This window comes from Nipponia nippon, unplaced genomic scaffold (assembly GCF_047370975.1).
Source record: "Nipponia nippon isolate SJK-2023a ecotype South Korea unplaced genomic scaffold, ASM4737097v1 scaffold_4, whole genome shotgun sequence".
Classification (NCBI taxonomy): domain Eukaryota; kingdom Metazoa; phylum Chordata; class Aves; order Pelecaniformes; family Threskiornithidae; genus Nipponia; species Nipponia nippon.
Window position 1 is genome coordinate 33,096,393 of NW_028262358.1, and position 16,396 is coordinate 33,112,788.

At 37.5% G+C, this 16,396-nt stretch overlaps 1 protein-coding gene across 1 annotated transcript in view; it reads left to right on the forward strand.

The window, feature by feature from the left end:
- KIF6 (kinesin family member 6) overlaps positions 1–16,396 on the forward strand; it is a 170,060-nt gene that overhangs the window by 133,512 nt on the left and 20,152 nt on the right. The window contains exon 18 of the mRNA XM_087775455.1: positions 5,301–5,351. Coding sequence (XP_087631581.1) covers positions 5,301–5,351 — 51 coding nt within the window. The remainder of the gene's footprint in view (positions 1–5,300; positions 5,352–16,396) is intronic.

Below are 16,396 nucleotides of genomic sequence, written 5' to 3' on the forward strand. Positions count from 1 at the left end.
CTCTGATCTCAAGCTCAGTTAAAACTATATCTCTGCAAGGCTCATGGAAGTTATGTGATTACTCTCCTCTCTGTCCCTAAAAGCCTATCTATCTCAGTGATTATTTGCTGAGTATACAGCTTTAATTTGTGCTCATTCAGCATCCTTATCTGACTCAAGTGGACGCACGCAACTTTATGAATCAAATTTAATAGATCCAGAGTCTTGAGTAGGTCCTCATAATTGGGTGATAGCTGGATCCAACTGCATGTGTAGGGGCATTGCTTTACAGACAACAACGCTGCATATTTCCTGTCATGGTTTAACCCCAGCCAGCAGCTAAGCACCACACAGCCACTTGCTCACTCCTCCCCTGTGGGGTGGGGGAGAGAATCAAAAGGGTAAAAAAGAAAACTCGTGGGTTGAGATAAAGGCAGTTTAATAGGTAAAGCAAAAGCTGCGTGCGCAAGCAGAGCAAAACAAGGAATTCCTTCACTCCTTCCCATCGGCAGGCAGCTGTTCAGCCATCTCCAGGAAAGCAGGGCTCCATCACACCTATCGGCGACTTGGGAAGACAAATACCATCATTCCAAAGCCCCTCCTGCCTTCTTCTTCCCCCAGCTTTAGATGCTGAGCATGACATCATATGGTGTGGAATATCCCTTTGGTCAGTTGGGGTCAGCTGTCCCAGCCGTGTCCCCTCACCAGCCTCCTCGCTGCTGGGGTGGTGTGAGAAGCAGAAAAAAAAAGATAGATGTAACACTTAGACCATATAGCTTTATTAGGGACCCAAAATGTCCTGGAGGGTGAGTTCCAGGAACTGGAGGTTCCCTGGATGCATAAGAAGATGTTCTGCTAGATATTTTATGTAACACCAAGAATTATTTAAAGATGGAGAAGGAAAAAGATACAGCATCCTAGCTGAGGTGTGAAGGTTTCAGGATCTCCTGGATGGAATGACTTCTTAAGCTAAACACAGGCTTGGAAAATGTAAAATAAGAGCAAAGTGTTAAAAAATAACAAGAGATGAGAGGTTATTGACGAAGGCTCCAGCCTGTCAATTATTAAGACAGAAGAGACCCTGCATCAAGTTAAATGTGTATCCACATCAATAACAACAAATATTTTCAAAGGGAGGGAGTTAAGGTTGAATGTGTACTCTTAGCTTGTCCAGTATTTTTATCCTTTAAGTGAGCAGTGTTTGAAACCTTATAATAGTGTTATATGGCAGATCTGATAAAACATAAGGGAAGTTTTAAAACCTGTAATGTGGACTCAAGCAAAACCAAAACACTTACTTTTTTAAATAAATATTTTTTTTAATTGTAGCATACTCATTTTTGTATTGCCCTGAAGCATATGCAGTATTGTCAAGGCGTTCATTGTCTGTAATAAATTGGAAAATAATTTCAGCTCCTTGAAACAGTCTGGAAGAACACAAAGACAAGAAGTTAAAGGAAAGCCATACTATTCAAGTTATGGATTCTGTCATATTTAGTCAACATACAGGATACTTTCCACTGCTTTAGATCAGTCTTAATTAGACTTCTCTATTCCATTTTGTCTTCTCCATTTCCCTCCTTGCTTTTGTCTCCTGTCATAAAGCTGAAGTTCTGTGTTGCCAGTTCATCTCTTTTGCATACCTCAGGATGGTACATGTGTCCAGAAACACAAGCCAAAACCAACAGATTTATCACAGCTTTAATGACAGCTGGCTGCATGCTGAGTGAATTCTTAAATTCCCCAAAACTACTTTTTTGCCAAAACATGTGGAGTTGCAGCATTCAACATTTTATTGGGACTGTTATCTCCAAATGAAGAATGACTCCACTGGAAAAAATTATTTGGTATCAGCTGCAGACCTATTTTTAGCTTCTTGTTTGGTGAAACTTCAGAAAACATAATTAGCCATATGTTGAGAGATGTTTGCCAAGCCTTAAATTCAATTTTTGCAAACCACATTTAAACACTACCTTGTCTACAACTTTACACTGTTTGAATCAGAAGACATGGGGTTTTTTATGAGAATGTAATTCTTCGTATTTCTTTCAGTAAATATTTGTGTTTATGAAGGTTGTAGAACTGGCAGTACTAAAGACTGAAGTCCTCTGTTTATATGGAAAGGTCTGTGCAGGCAACAATACTGGAACTATCCCCTACTTCAAGCCTTGCATTGGGATAATGGTGTTCTCAAGGGCAGAAAAGTAGAGCAGGTCAGAAACATTCATTCTTCCCCACAAGTATTTGTAGTGAAAACAGAACATGATTACTTTAATCAAAACCATGTACAGAAAATGTTAAGGTTTTGTCAAAAATAAGAGTTTCTACATGAAAACCAATTTTTTTCCAAAGGAAATCTAAATAAACTGTCAAATTTCAAATTGGATTAAAAGAAATTGAAAGATTAAATCACATCTGGCTAAGTCTTGGTATGGAATTATAGTCAGGTGCCTCATGATACCATCATGTCCTCTGAACCAGAATTCCTGTTTGGGCTACTTTTCCCATAATACAATTACAATTTCTCCTCAGGAAGTTTTCTGCATAATGAAGTTCAGTTTTTGCTGCCCTGAAAAGGCAGTTTGGACTGTGAGAATTGGATAAATCTCACCTTTCTATTTCTATTCATAGAAGAAAAAGTCTTTTGCTATAAGAATGGTACAACTGAATTTTTATTTTTCCAGCAGAAATAGAAGTTTTCTTTGGTTCCCCTCTGTTTACAGGTGGTCGGGTTCCAACTTCTCATTCTTTCATAAAGCTGCCAAATAGAAGAAGGATGAGATTTCTTGCAACATCATGATCCATGTCATGGATGGAGCAGAAGTGTACAAAGGCTAGAATGACAGGAGGGAGGAGCATTTGGGACAGTTCCACTTTGCTGGCTGGCCTAACAAAGCTTGCAATAAAAGTAGGGCTTCTGCAGCCTCTGTGCTCTCTGCCGCAGCTGCACTGAGAGTAAATTCTAGGTAATTGGAAGTCCAGCCTCTTGGCTATAATCATGTAAAAAACAGTCCCCATATTCTTCCGTTTCCACATATTTGTATTGACTGCAAGCTGTTACCTATCTGTTAGATCTTACTTTCATTGACTTGTTTGGCTTGCTGTTTTTCTGTTGACCTCATTGCCATTTGATAGAAATTTATGCAAAATGTTTTTGATTGCTGCTGATCTGTTCCTAGCAAGGTTAAAGAAAGAGAAATAATGCTACTAAAAACATATTGACAGGACAGAGAACTCGTATGTCACCTTTATTTTCAGTTGATTCTTCATGAACAGCATAGTCTCACTACTAGAACCATTTTTTCAAATGACACTGGTGTTGCCTGTTGCACAGTGCTTAAGAAAGGGAGTTTCGGAGCCCTTACGTGAAAATACATGTATAGGTGGCTTTCTGGGGCACCTACGTTAATGGTAATCCATTGAGATGAATCTCAAGATGACTACAAATTGTTTCATAACTGTCTCATGGCTTAATATTCAGTGAGTAACATCACCCTGTGCGACACAGTATGATAGAGTACAAGGATATAAATATCCAGAATAGCAAAAAGCAATTTGAGCAAAAAAACTGGCATGTTTAATCACATTTCACTGAGTATTGACATCAACTGAGTTGCTATTTAAAGCTTTCAAAGCACGAATAGCATAAGTGTTGATCATTAAACTGGGCTTTTATTGGTAAAAATTATTAATCAAGGTGTTTTTGTCCATAGTTACAGAAATCAGGAGCTTATTTAACTGAATGGTTTTTTTGGTTGAGTGTTAGTACAGCTGAGATGGAGGATTTATTTGTTATAGCTGAGGTAGGTGAGGTTAGTTCTTTCAATTAACCTGTTTCTCAGTAGCTGAAGGCTTTTCTTAACTTTACAGATAATTTCAAGTACAGAAGAATTCATTGGTTTTAATAGAAATAATTGAAAAGAATAAAACTTCCTGTGCAGAAAAATAGGAATCTGCAATATCTGTTTTATGGGCAAGGAGTAACTAGGGGTTTTTTGTTTTGTTTTGTTTTGTTTTGTTTTGTTTTGTTTTGTTTTGTTTTGTTTTGTTTTCTAAAAACATTCAAAGCATAACTTGGCTGTTATACTGCAATGTATTGCATGTAATACCTATTCTACAACACTACTAAATACTTAAGAATTATTCTCAGAATTCCCAAAGAAGTTTAATTTTTCATGGTTCTTTGGTGCACATAGAACTGTGACTCTAATTCTCATGACCTGTGAATTTAAATGGTTTTTCACATTCTCCAGTTAAGCACTTGGCAGCTTTTAATTAATGACTTAATTTTCTCTGATTAGCTTACTCTGTAAGTCTTTACTTGTAAGCGAGAGGATATTTTTAATTCAGAATGCATGCTAGTATAATATACATGATCACAGGTCTGGGGAAAAAAAGTGAATGCAGCGTGGAATTTTTTTTTCTTTCCCTGGTATCCAGATGTGTAGCTTAGTAAAGATTATGAACAAGTCCCTGCTTAGAAATTGTTTTAATTTGAAAACTTGAAAGACATAATCCCATCCTCCCTCAGAACACACATGCTGCTGAAATTGCACATTTAGAGTTATGTTTTTCCTTTATTGGTTCCATTAATATCTATGAATAATAGCTTCCCATATGGTAATCTAATTATTGTTTGAAATAATTGGTGAACTGGAACAGTGTCATAGATCAAGGAGGAAATTAATAAAAGACGGGTGAAAAGGTGAATTATATGGAGCATGGGACCCTAACTAGGAATAATGAGATAATGAAATTAAAGAAGAATTTCAGTTGAAGACCAATGACATCTACACAGTGAGTTCTGCTGAGTAGTAGAACTTGTAGAAGCTCTAGCACGTGGGATATTTAAAACTGAGCTGGATGAACAGGGAAAAATAGACTGTAAGGAACCAATTCTTCGCTGGCAAAGAGGTGGACTGGATGACCTAATATCTCATTTTCACTGCTAGCGCCTATAAGTCTGTTTGAACAAATACTTGGAATTCTGTATGTCTTCTAGCCTCGCTTGGACTTCTTTTGTATTTAGCAGCAGGAGATCATTATCCTGTGAAAGTGCTTGACAGTAAATAGCTTCATTTTCAGTCTTTCTTGCTGGACAAAGTTAAATCTGAGGATATGTAGAGCCAAATTGTGCCTACTTGTTTACTCACAGTAGCGAGAAGGAGAGAGCTCAGAAAACCACTTGTCCTGTGGATCACAAAAAATCCCCTTAAACTGGCCAGCAGCACAGGGGTTTTCAAATGGTGGGAAATAAGCAATGACTTTATTGATTTTTGACATTTTGAATTCTAACTATTTGGATTTTGTGTCTTTTACAGACCACCTGAAAGGAGAAATAACCCAGAGGCACATTCAGAGGGCAGCTCTAGGTAAGAATAAAACATTTCAGATACAATAGGATACATTAGGGGCAACAAGCTCTCTCTCAGGGCTGAATCTGCTTGTGGGGCAGGTTATATTTTCTATGACAGTTTTTGGCACAATATTTCTACAATAGTCCGTGCCATAAAAAACATGGACTCTGTGAACTTTGCCAGAGATTTGGCTTAAAAGGCATCTGATTTTATGGGTGGTAAGAAAAACAATGCGAAAGTCTTATAGGTTTGGGGGGTTGGTATTGGTTTTCTTTCTTTTCAGGGTGACCAAAACAAGAACAGAGACATCTAAGCTCTCCTCATATTTAGGTTTTTTTTCCTTCTGATTACTCTGATTTGAATTCCCATTAGCAGACATCGATTTGTCCTGAGAGTGAGCTTCTAGCCATTTTGCCACAATCTATCTAACATCCTTTCTAATTTTCCTCATTCCAAGAGGAACTGAAGGCATATACAGGTCATTTCTTTCGCATCTAGTTATAGAAGTTGAGAAGTTATTTCTTGCAGTTTCTGTTGACACAGCTGTGAAGCTAAAAGTGTCTATGTAAGTTGTTCACATAAGTGTAAAGTCATCCAACTTTGGTTTAGGATGCTTTAAACTGACTCCACTGACTTTGTACTGAAACAACCTAGGAGTGTTCATATGAGAATTCCACTTCTGGGACAGTAAACTTCAGCTAAAATGTGACAGAAAAACTGCTGGGGCAATAACAGTTTAAGCCCCCGTCACTTAGATACATAAAAGAATCCCAAAATGTGCCCATCGACCTTCTTCACACAAAAGATGGAGCTAACTCAGACCAGATTGCAGCTGATGGTTTTATTTCTATGTATACATAACACAGCAAACAGTATTTGTCTCTTAATAAGAGACAGAAAATTTGGGAGTTTCCTTTTCTCCCAAAAGTCAGGAAAACAAGTTACTGCAGAGTAGCAAAATAGTTTACTCTTTCTCTTTGTAGTTTAGCCATGCATCTCAAGCTCTGATGATGATATTATTTTATACCTTTATCCTTTTTTATTTTTATTTAAAAATCAGCACTGAAAATTAATGCTGTCCATGTCACTAAAGGCCAGGAGTCAAACTCAGTTTATTTTGATCAGTATGAGAAGGGGAAGTGAAGGAGTTGCTGGACTCTTCTCCCTGGTATCCAGTGACAGGACACATGGGAATGGTTCAAAGCTGCATCAGGGGAGGTTCAGACTTGATATTAGGAAATGTTTCTTTACCAAGAAGCTGGTCAAACACTGGAACAGGCTTACTAGAGAGGTGGTCAATGCCATTAAGAAGCATTTGGACAATGCCCTTAATAACATGCTTTAACTTCGTCAGCCCTGAAGTAGTCAGGCAGTTGGGCTAGATGATCATTGTAGGTCTCGTCCAACTGTTCTGTTCTGTTCTGTTGCATTGTGTTCTGTTCTGTTCTATTCTATTCTATTCTATTCTATTCTATTCTATTCTATTCTATTCTATTCTATTCTATTCTATTCTATTCTATTCTATTCTATTCTATCCTATCCTATCCTATCCTATCTTATCCTATCCTATCCTATCCTATCCTATCCTATTGCAGTATCTGAAGTTCAATCTAAAGGTGATATCTTCAGTATAACATGGAATTCTTTCTTTAATTCAGTCCAGGTTTTAACACTGTCTATTTACTAATTTTATGCCACTTTAAGAAGTTACATCAAGATGAATCATAGCAATGCCATTTATGAGAATTCCTTATTCAGTGTTTCAAAAAATGAAGTGACTGTGTGTTTCAATCTGCATGATAACATCTGGTCTTGTATACTGATTCCTTACTATATAGAAAATTGTCTTGCAAATGCTGTTTTCAATAACTTTCTAAGCTGCTTTTCATAAAATAGGTAAGCATAATTTTTTCATGTCCTTAGGAAATGACATAGTAGTGACTTTACCAGCTATACATTCACACTGTAAATATACTATTAGTATTCCACAACATAGCAGGCAACTCGTGTGTTTGGCTTTTGTTTTAAGCATTGCTATCTGCTTATCATCACTAAGTCTGGATCACACAAAGTATTTTCCAGACTTTTTTTTTCCCCTTCATTATTCTTTTAAATACTCTGGATATTTTGACTTAATATTTATTCTATGAGTTGGGGAGTATTATTTGCCTGCCTGCCTTTTTGGATGAATGTTCTTCCAAGGAGTAACAGGTGTCAAGTCTCCCAGGATCTGCTTGATGACCAGAATGTCATCAAGATATTTTTAAATGAAAACTGCATGGTAAAAAGTCTAATTAAGAGTCTGTTGAAATTCCAACATGAAATAAAACATACCATTGTTTCAATTAGAAACCAAGTTAACATCTTCCAGCTGCCTTTTTTTTTTTTCTTAACTTAAAGCATTTTATGGTTAAAACTCTTAATAAGCTATTCTAGTTGGATTTTAAACAGTGTAGATCTGTTTCCCTCATGGCTATGCTTCAGATGTGGATTTCTTATTGAAGGAAAACTCCACTACTTCGCCCATTGTTCTTAGCTATCTCTTTTAAAACACCATATGCTGGGAGTTAACAAAGGGCACAAATAGATGGGAGGTTTCATTGGAGGCAAGGGAGTGCTCCATGTTTTTCAGTACACAACCAGAAACATCGAATACTTTGTGTAAAATTGCAAGGATTCAATCTCAGTGTGACTTTCATCCTCATTAATTGTAAGAATACCTTATTATGCAAATAACTTCTTTTATTCAGTAAGATCTTTCAGAGTAACATGCTTAACTGCATTTTAGGCAGTATTTAAAATGAGATAATGTGCACATTATTGAAATACTGACAGAGCAAAAACATTGGGTCACCAGCATGCTTCTGGGTGGAAAAGGTGGAAGAAAAGAGTAGAAACAAAAGGTTTCCCTGGGGTTTGCAATGTTGTAGAAGGAAAATACCTATTTTATATGATTCCAATGAGGCATTATCTTAAGATGCTTTAAACTAGCATTTTGGTAAAATACAGGACCTGATTCTTCATTATCTTATTCCAGTTTTGCATTGATAGAACATGATTACAAACAGACAATCAAGCTAATGTAATAATATTCACCAGCACTGGGAGAAGACTGAGTCCTAAGTTGGACCTGGTGATGACATAGGAAATCCTATGATATATTGTAATGGGAAGATACTTCTATGGGGATGCAGTGAAAGGCATGTTTTGTACAATAACTTTCCATAACAGAAGCAACTGAACTGACTAGCACAGTTTTGCCTATTCGACTATATCTTAAGTAGAGGCCTCTGTTGGGTCAGCTCTGGAAGTTAGGGAGGACCCTTGAACATACTCCTGGCTGATCTGTCCGTATCAGCAAATATGTTTCGTAAATCTACAAGTCCCCAAGGCTGTTCAGTCAGCTTCAAACAGATCCTGACAAAGCTTCATACACAGAAGCGTCATTCATTATGTGCAGTATGAAATGTATTTTCTAAATTAACGTGAATGGTAGAGTCTGTGGCCAGTAATGCAGCATCTTCAGCACAGCATGCCCCTCATCATCAATAATTGCAGTTACACTTTACCAGTTTAGTTGAAATGCAGTTTTGCAGCTTTCCATTTCAAATATTTTTCTCATTCATCTTGTTCTCCATAAGCCTCTCTTCTCTTTTTATGTAAGTTTTGAAATCTGGGCTAGTAGCAACCTATCAGTTCTTTTGGGATTCTCCTGAAAACATCAAGTGATGGCAAAACCTTTCTGCTTCTGGGGAGGTTTGTTGGGACCAAATTAATCTCTCTCTTTCTGTCCAACTCCATTGTCTTTGTAGAGCTATTTGAAATTTAAAAAAAAGAGTACATCTAACATGGGTAAAGATGGCAAATAGGGGTCTTTGTAATGAATCCGCATCCTTTGTACAGATTTTATTAAAAAACACCCTTGTTTTCCCAGGTTTTGTTACTTGGCTTTTAGAAATAATATTTTATATTTCTGCTGTTGTCCAAAGAGCTGTTCCCAAGTTCTTTTTTGAGCAAACTTCCTTTGAAAAAGCTCATTCCTCATGAAAAATAAAATGACTAGGTGAGTCAGAAATAACAGTTATATTTGAATCCCCGAAAATGCATACCAGCATTTGATTTGGAGTGGCAAATGCCTGAGAGCAAGGATTTGGGCATCTGTTATTTCTATATTTGGATTTGTAACACAGATTTGTTTTAAGCAAAAATAGAGAGCTTTCTCCTTATCTTTGTTCCCGTATAGCTTTGTCTACATCATCTTTTCCTACATTTTCAAAGTTATATGCCTGTTCTACAGATATTAGTATCAGTTTATCTCCTTGTTTCTGCCCTGCTATGTGTTTCTTTATAGTGTGTTTCATTCTGCTTCCTCGCCTTTCCTTGATTAGAAGGGAAAGAGCAGCATGATCAGTACCAGAATAAAGCAGGGACGGACAGTGCTGTATAATGCATCAGGGGGCTACTGCAGAAATAATCCAGTCAGTGTTAGGAAAGAATTTCAAAGAAACTATTCCTCCAATGCACTAGTTTGTGGTGCTCCAAGAAGATGCCACTACCGTATATCCTGTACCTGATAGGATGCAAATATGTTGTCTGACACATTTCTGCATATCTGGAGAGGCAGAATTGGGAACTGCTGCTCCCACTTGTCCAGAGTGAGATATCATAGAATCACAGAATGATATGGGTCGGAAAGGACCTTTAAAGATCATTTAGTCCAGCCCCCCTGCCATGGGTAGGGACATCTTTCACTAGATCAGGTTGCTGAAAGCCCCATCCAACCTCACCTTGAACACTTCCAATATAGCCCATGCCACTAGAAAGGCTGGGCCACCGTGGTTTTTATTTGGTGAGGATATAAGGTACGTTTAGGAAGTATATGATAGTTCTCTCTGCAACCATAGCAGCATCCTACAGACATATCTAACATTAATTAGGCTAATAATTAATAACTGTCTTGAACTCATCTGCTGTGATCTGTGTGACTGGAAAGCAAATTGCACTTCCAAACTGCTGGTTTACATCAGAGTTAATCTCTTATTTAAATAAATCCATATTTAAATAAAATGAGCTCAGTTTCTTTCACTGCTCTACATCTTGTAACTCAGATGCCTTTTAACTTTGTTCATATGAAGTAGGAGAGTCTTGATCTGTACTAATACCATAAAATGAAGAGACACAAGTGTTTTCAATCACAAAATGACAGAAGCTGAGGGAAGTGGCAGTCTGTGTTTTCCCACACAAATCCAACGCAGTCCATGGAGAATAATAGATGGCCTGTTTTAAGACCATCATTCCTGGTGCTGAAAAATTACATCTTATGTATGGGCTAAATAAAGTACGTGAGAGAAATAATCTGTTTGAAGTCCAGAATTTAAAGATTTTTTTTTACAAGAGATAAAGTAACATGTCCCCAGTGCTGCTAGGCATCCAAAGATGCTTCCTCTAAAACAGTGTAGGTGGCTTCATGTATTTCCAGTCTGTACAATATGCTATTTTTAGCCAAAAAAAGGGCAGTGTAGTCAGTTTGCAATGGCCTCAGACTAAGGGCAAGATTTCTCTTAGAAATTCACAATTTTGATATGCACAATGTTTCTGTGTGTTATGTTCTTCCATATATTTGTGCTTGAAATCTCAAGCAGAAGCGGTGTTTTTGTAGAAGTTTGCTGCTCTTGTGCATGCAGGGCACTGATTTTATTCCTGGGGTGACCTCTAGTGGTATCAAGGCCACTCTTTTCAGTGGTCGGTTTCATTTCTTCAGTCTTTCTATTTCAAAGGAAAAAAATCAGAAATGCTTTGCATTAAGGTTTATCTTTGGAATTCTGAGACTGACAGAAAGCTGGTAAGATTGTGCTTGTTAAAAAAAATGATGATTTTTCACTATTGCGAAGACAAAGATATCAACAGCAAAACGGGCTGAAAATTCAGAAACCAGTGCCTCTTTGGCTTTTTTAAAATAAGAGTTTTACTCTGACAAATATAAAGATACTTTTGGATTTGCTTTGTGCAATTAGTGTAACATATGAAGTGCTTTTAGAAATACTTACCAAATCAGTTTTTAAGCAAATGCTTGAAGTACTGATGGACAATTAACGTTGATATTATAAGTAGATTAGAGGATCTTTATAGCTTCTTGTTACTGCAGTGTATTTAAGTCATTGTAGTTATTCCAGATTTGTCTTGGAGGAAAAAAGCTTAGACTTTAGCCTGTAGTAACAGTGAAGTTACACACCATAACAGACTTACTCTCTTGGTTTCACATGCTGTTTTGTGCTTCAAGTCCGCAGAGGATATGGCTAAAAATCTGAGCTCTTGAAGAGCTTTTGTATTTTTGTATGTACCAAGTTGTTCTGTAAAGATGATCACAATCAGGGAAAAGAACCACAGATTTGAAGCAGCAGCTAGACAAGCAGCAATGATTCCCTCGTGGTAGTATTTGAGGTTTCTTCTTAGGTAGTATGTTTTGGGTTTTTCCAGTATTATGTAGGAATGAAGTTTAAAACTGTAGGAGTATATTCTAATAAAAAGACAATTCTTAAACCTGTCTCTTCAGGCCTCAAGTCCACACAGACCTTTCTTTCCATAAGTTTCTTTTCAGTCTTTCTAGGGTGCATTTGTAGTTTTAGTTGTTGCTGTATTTTTTCCTGTTACTCTTTTTAGCAGGTTTTACTAGGTGCAATGCTAAATTATAGAGGCAGCCATGAGTTTTCTCTTTCATTGTGTTTTCAAGAACTGCATCTTTACTGGAAGTCTTTGTTCTCCTGAACTGCCAGAAAATTCTGAGGTTACTCGTGTGTTCCTATTAAGCTTCCCATGTGACCCACTCCACTTCAGCTTATCAGATCTCAAAGAAGAGCAAAGACATCTTTGGATCAAGTGATATTTTTATTAGGAGTCATGAACTTGTAGCACAGCTATCCAGTTCTCAGTTTTATTGACATCGAATTTAGCATTTCACTGTTGTTGGAACAGCTTGCAGTCTCTGTAAGCTTTCTTGCAATAAGTATTTCTTCTGAAATACTGAAAAGTTCAGTGTGAATTGCATTATTATTCGGAGACGCCTTCTGGTGACTAGTAAGTAAGCAAGACAGAATCTGGAGATGAAGCTCTCAATTCTCTAATTTGGACTACTAAAATTAAGATATTAGGAAAAAGATGCTATGAGGATAGTTACGCATTGAAAGAGGCCCTCAGAGAATTTTACAGAATCTCTGTTTTTGGAGTTTTTCACGAAATGTCTGGACAACCTAGTTTGATCCAGTTTTCACCCAGCTTTGAGCAGTAGGTTGAACCACGCAGCCTTCTAAGGTCCCTTCCAACCACAGTGATTCTGTAATTCTGAGACAGGACTTGAGGTGGAGTGAGCAAAAAATAAATTTGGTTTTATGCAAGCAGTCTACTGATTCTAGTCCTAAGCTTGTTTGCTCTAGCTTCAGTATTTCTTAGAGTAGCCTCTCTCTATTGGCTCTAAAAAGCTGTTAGGATAACTAAGAGTAACTTACAGCTTAAGGTGCTGCAAACTTCTTTCTTCTGGCCATATCCAGTGGGTGTGTTGGGCAGCTTGACTGGTTCTGTATCAGTCAAGGTTCCCTCCGTGAGAGCTCTTTGTAACAAACTAAAGTTCTGTAACCTAATGAACCATAAACAACAAATGGCGCTCTTTCACATATGTGTTTGCTTCGATTTTTTCAAGGTACAGGTCAGACCTAGAATAGCAATTTCCATCTGATCATGTAAAGCACAGGATGAGGAGTGAATGAGAAATAGCATGGCTAATGTGATATCCAGTGTTGCAGAACAAGCTGCAAATCAGGTGAAAAATTTCTTCCATTTTATGTTTCGCTGAAATGGCTAAAAGAAATTAATTCACTACTTCTTTGCTCAAAAATTTTTGCATGTTTAAGATCAAAGAAAATAATGACTTGGAACAAGTAATTACTACTAATGTCCCACAAATGTGCAGATGTTGAATATACTTCTCCAGATAAGAATCTCGTGAACAAGTCGTAATTGTTTCTGGATATGTCAGGTTTGTCTCTTCTCGGTATACAGTACAGTGTAATTCAGCCAGCAGCTACCAGAACATTGAGCTCAATGTCCTTTCCTTCATAGGTCATAGGAAAGAGCTGTCTGCGTTATGAGAAGTGCCTAAATGCCTGTATACTTCTTGCACCTTCTTGAGTTGGTAGCCCAGCGCAGACAAGCCTAGCTGTTCTCCAGCTGCAGCTGGCGGGTATGTGCATGGGAGAACCAGCAAAAGTGTGGCACTCAATGCGTGATACGAGTGTGGCCAGCAGGGACAGAGGGTCCCAAAAACATAATATGGTCCCCACAACTGCCCAAGTGGTATATGGCCCTGATCTAGAACATGTGCCAGAACACTGAACAACATCAAAAAGAATCTTCTTAAAGAATAACATTCCTGCTGACATTAAATCCTATGGTTGTGGCTTGAGAAATTTCCTGGAAAACTCGTACATCATACCAACATTTAGAAAAGCATTCAGGAAACTCTTTTAGAGGGCTAATGGAGTAGCCAGGTGGGAGAGTGGAAACAAAAACTTCTGTAGTACTTCGGTCTTTATTGTACACTCAACTGAGGTGGGGTCTTAGCACATATTCTCTGCTATACGCACAGAAAAAAAATCAGATTTGTGACAGAGGTGCTTCAGGCCCAACACTTTTTGTCTTATTCGGGGCAGGGGTTAAACTAAACACTGTACAGTGCAACTCCATGCCCATAGTATATTGATTTCACCAACAACGGTCTGTTTTTCCTTTCTGTTTTCTATCTCCTTTACTTCGCTCTTGCAGATTAAATGTCTTTCTTTTACTAATACCTTGTAGCAGAAAGATCAAAATTGTTCAGGCTGATACAACCATATACATTTATTTGGTTAGTATTCACTTTTGAATCAAGGTCAAAACCTCTTTTATTGTCTAACTTGAAGTGACACGTCAGTTGCATGACCCGTCTATACCTACACACAGCTGAAACAGAAGCAGTTAAGTATAAAACATGTATGCTTACTTTTCCTTAATATTCTTTCAAATGACATTGCTATAAATTCAGTGTACAGTCCAAAATAAATGTTTTTGTGCATTGTCACAAGTGTTTGTACTGACAACCACAGCCAGAGTTCCACACAGAATGCACATAAAACACCCATTATTTTTAGAAAACATTAGACCTACTGAATTGATCCCACAGGTGCCGTGTGCGTTGCATTCCTAAATGTGACGTGCAAGCACAGGATTTACTGTGCATGCCTATGTATATTGCTCACGCACAGTAAGGCTGGCCCTTCTCAGAACTGAGAACTGTACATCTGCTTATCTGAAAATCCCCAGTAAGAAATATGGATGCACTAAGCTTCAGTATCTCTTCTATGCTCTGTGACACAGTGTGACTGCACCTTTAGCACCCTTGAATATTTCTTATTCTCAGTAAAGTTGTGCTATGTTATTCTCAGTCAAGTTCTTATCTTGACCAGGCATTGCTTTACTAAAGTTACGGTGCTGTCTTATTGCAACTGCAGTCTGCACATTGGTGGCAGAGTATTCCTAATGTCTGAGCTTCATGATAAGCAACCAACTTCAGAAGTATTTTCCACCCTTTTCTTTCAAAAAGAGCATGACAAAACTTAGCAAAGAGACTTTTTTTTTTTCCATGAAAGCTCTTGGATGTTGTAGAAATGAATGCTAACGAAGCCTCAACACTTATGGATGACAAACCACACCCATTCTTGGGAGGCAGAAAGATGATTCAAATATCAGGTATGGTTTTATTTAATATTATGAAGATAAATGATGCAACAATAATCTCATGTAATCAAATGTTGAAATGCATTTATTAAGTGTAGGCCAGAATCTGAGTCAGTAGGGGTTTCCTGACTAAGACCCAGCTATGTTACTATTCCACTAGATCAACTGACATGTATGGAACATATTAAACTTGAGCTGCCTTTTTTTTTTTTCTTTTCTTCAGTATATTGTACTTGTATATTCGGAAACCAACAGAGAAATTTTAGCCACAATGGTTTCAGAAACTTTCATGGCTTGAGTGCGGCTGACGTGAAGGCAACGCCTTCTGTTTCATATGCCATGTATTTTCAGGAGCAAATATATAGATGACTAGTTTCAAAGAAGAAACTTGAGGGAATTGTAGTGTGAGTCTGTATTTAGCCAAAACAGCTCACAGAGACTGGAAAAAATAGCTCCACTTTCCAGGTGTGCATTGGAAGTCAGTTGGTTTGAGCCAATATTAAACCAGTAAAACAATAAACAATGCAATGATACAACAAAAAGCAGCATACCAATGGACCCTTTTACTAAATTCAGTGATTAAAATAAAAATAAAAATCAACAAAATACACATTCCTTTAATCCCACACACATGCACAAACTTGTAAAGTGCTGAAAATAGCACAGTTTGTTTCAATGTATGCTCATGACCAGCTGGCTGAAATTTTAAAAAACCTATTACATTAGGATAAGTGCTAAATTGCTCTAAAATCCACAATATAAACTATTCCAGACATTAGGGTATTTTCATCTTCTCCTGAGTTTCATTGTGCATACCCATCTTTGCTTTTGTATAAGGTACACACGTGGTGCCTGATGACAAACATAAGTTTACATGGCCCAGGGGAGGAATAAGAAAGAAGAAGGGGAGAATTACTTGTAAGCTGATCCTGAATAACAATGGATGGGTAGTTCCTTTTAAAAAACCCAAATGACAGCATATGCTCCAGTTTGAAAGCACTAAAGCCTGAGTTTCCAAAAACTGCAAAGCTGATAAATAAAGCAGTAAAAATATTGACTGGATACTGAAGTCAATTCTAAATTTGGTTACTTCAAGTGACTATAAATTTAAGCAGATAAACACAAGACTATCCAGTGAAAAAATGAAAATCTTTGACTGCAAAAGTACAGCTGGAGGGCAGGGCACGATGTTATTTGAGGCACAAGACAATAAATCCCTAGGAGTTTGACTTCTAGGATACACTCAGGTTGAGAAATATATGAGCACCCCAGAGAGTATAAAGTTCAGGGTCACA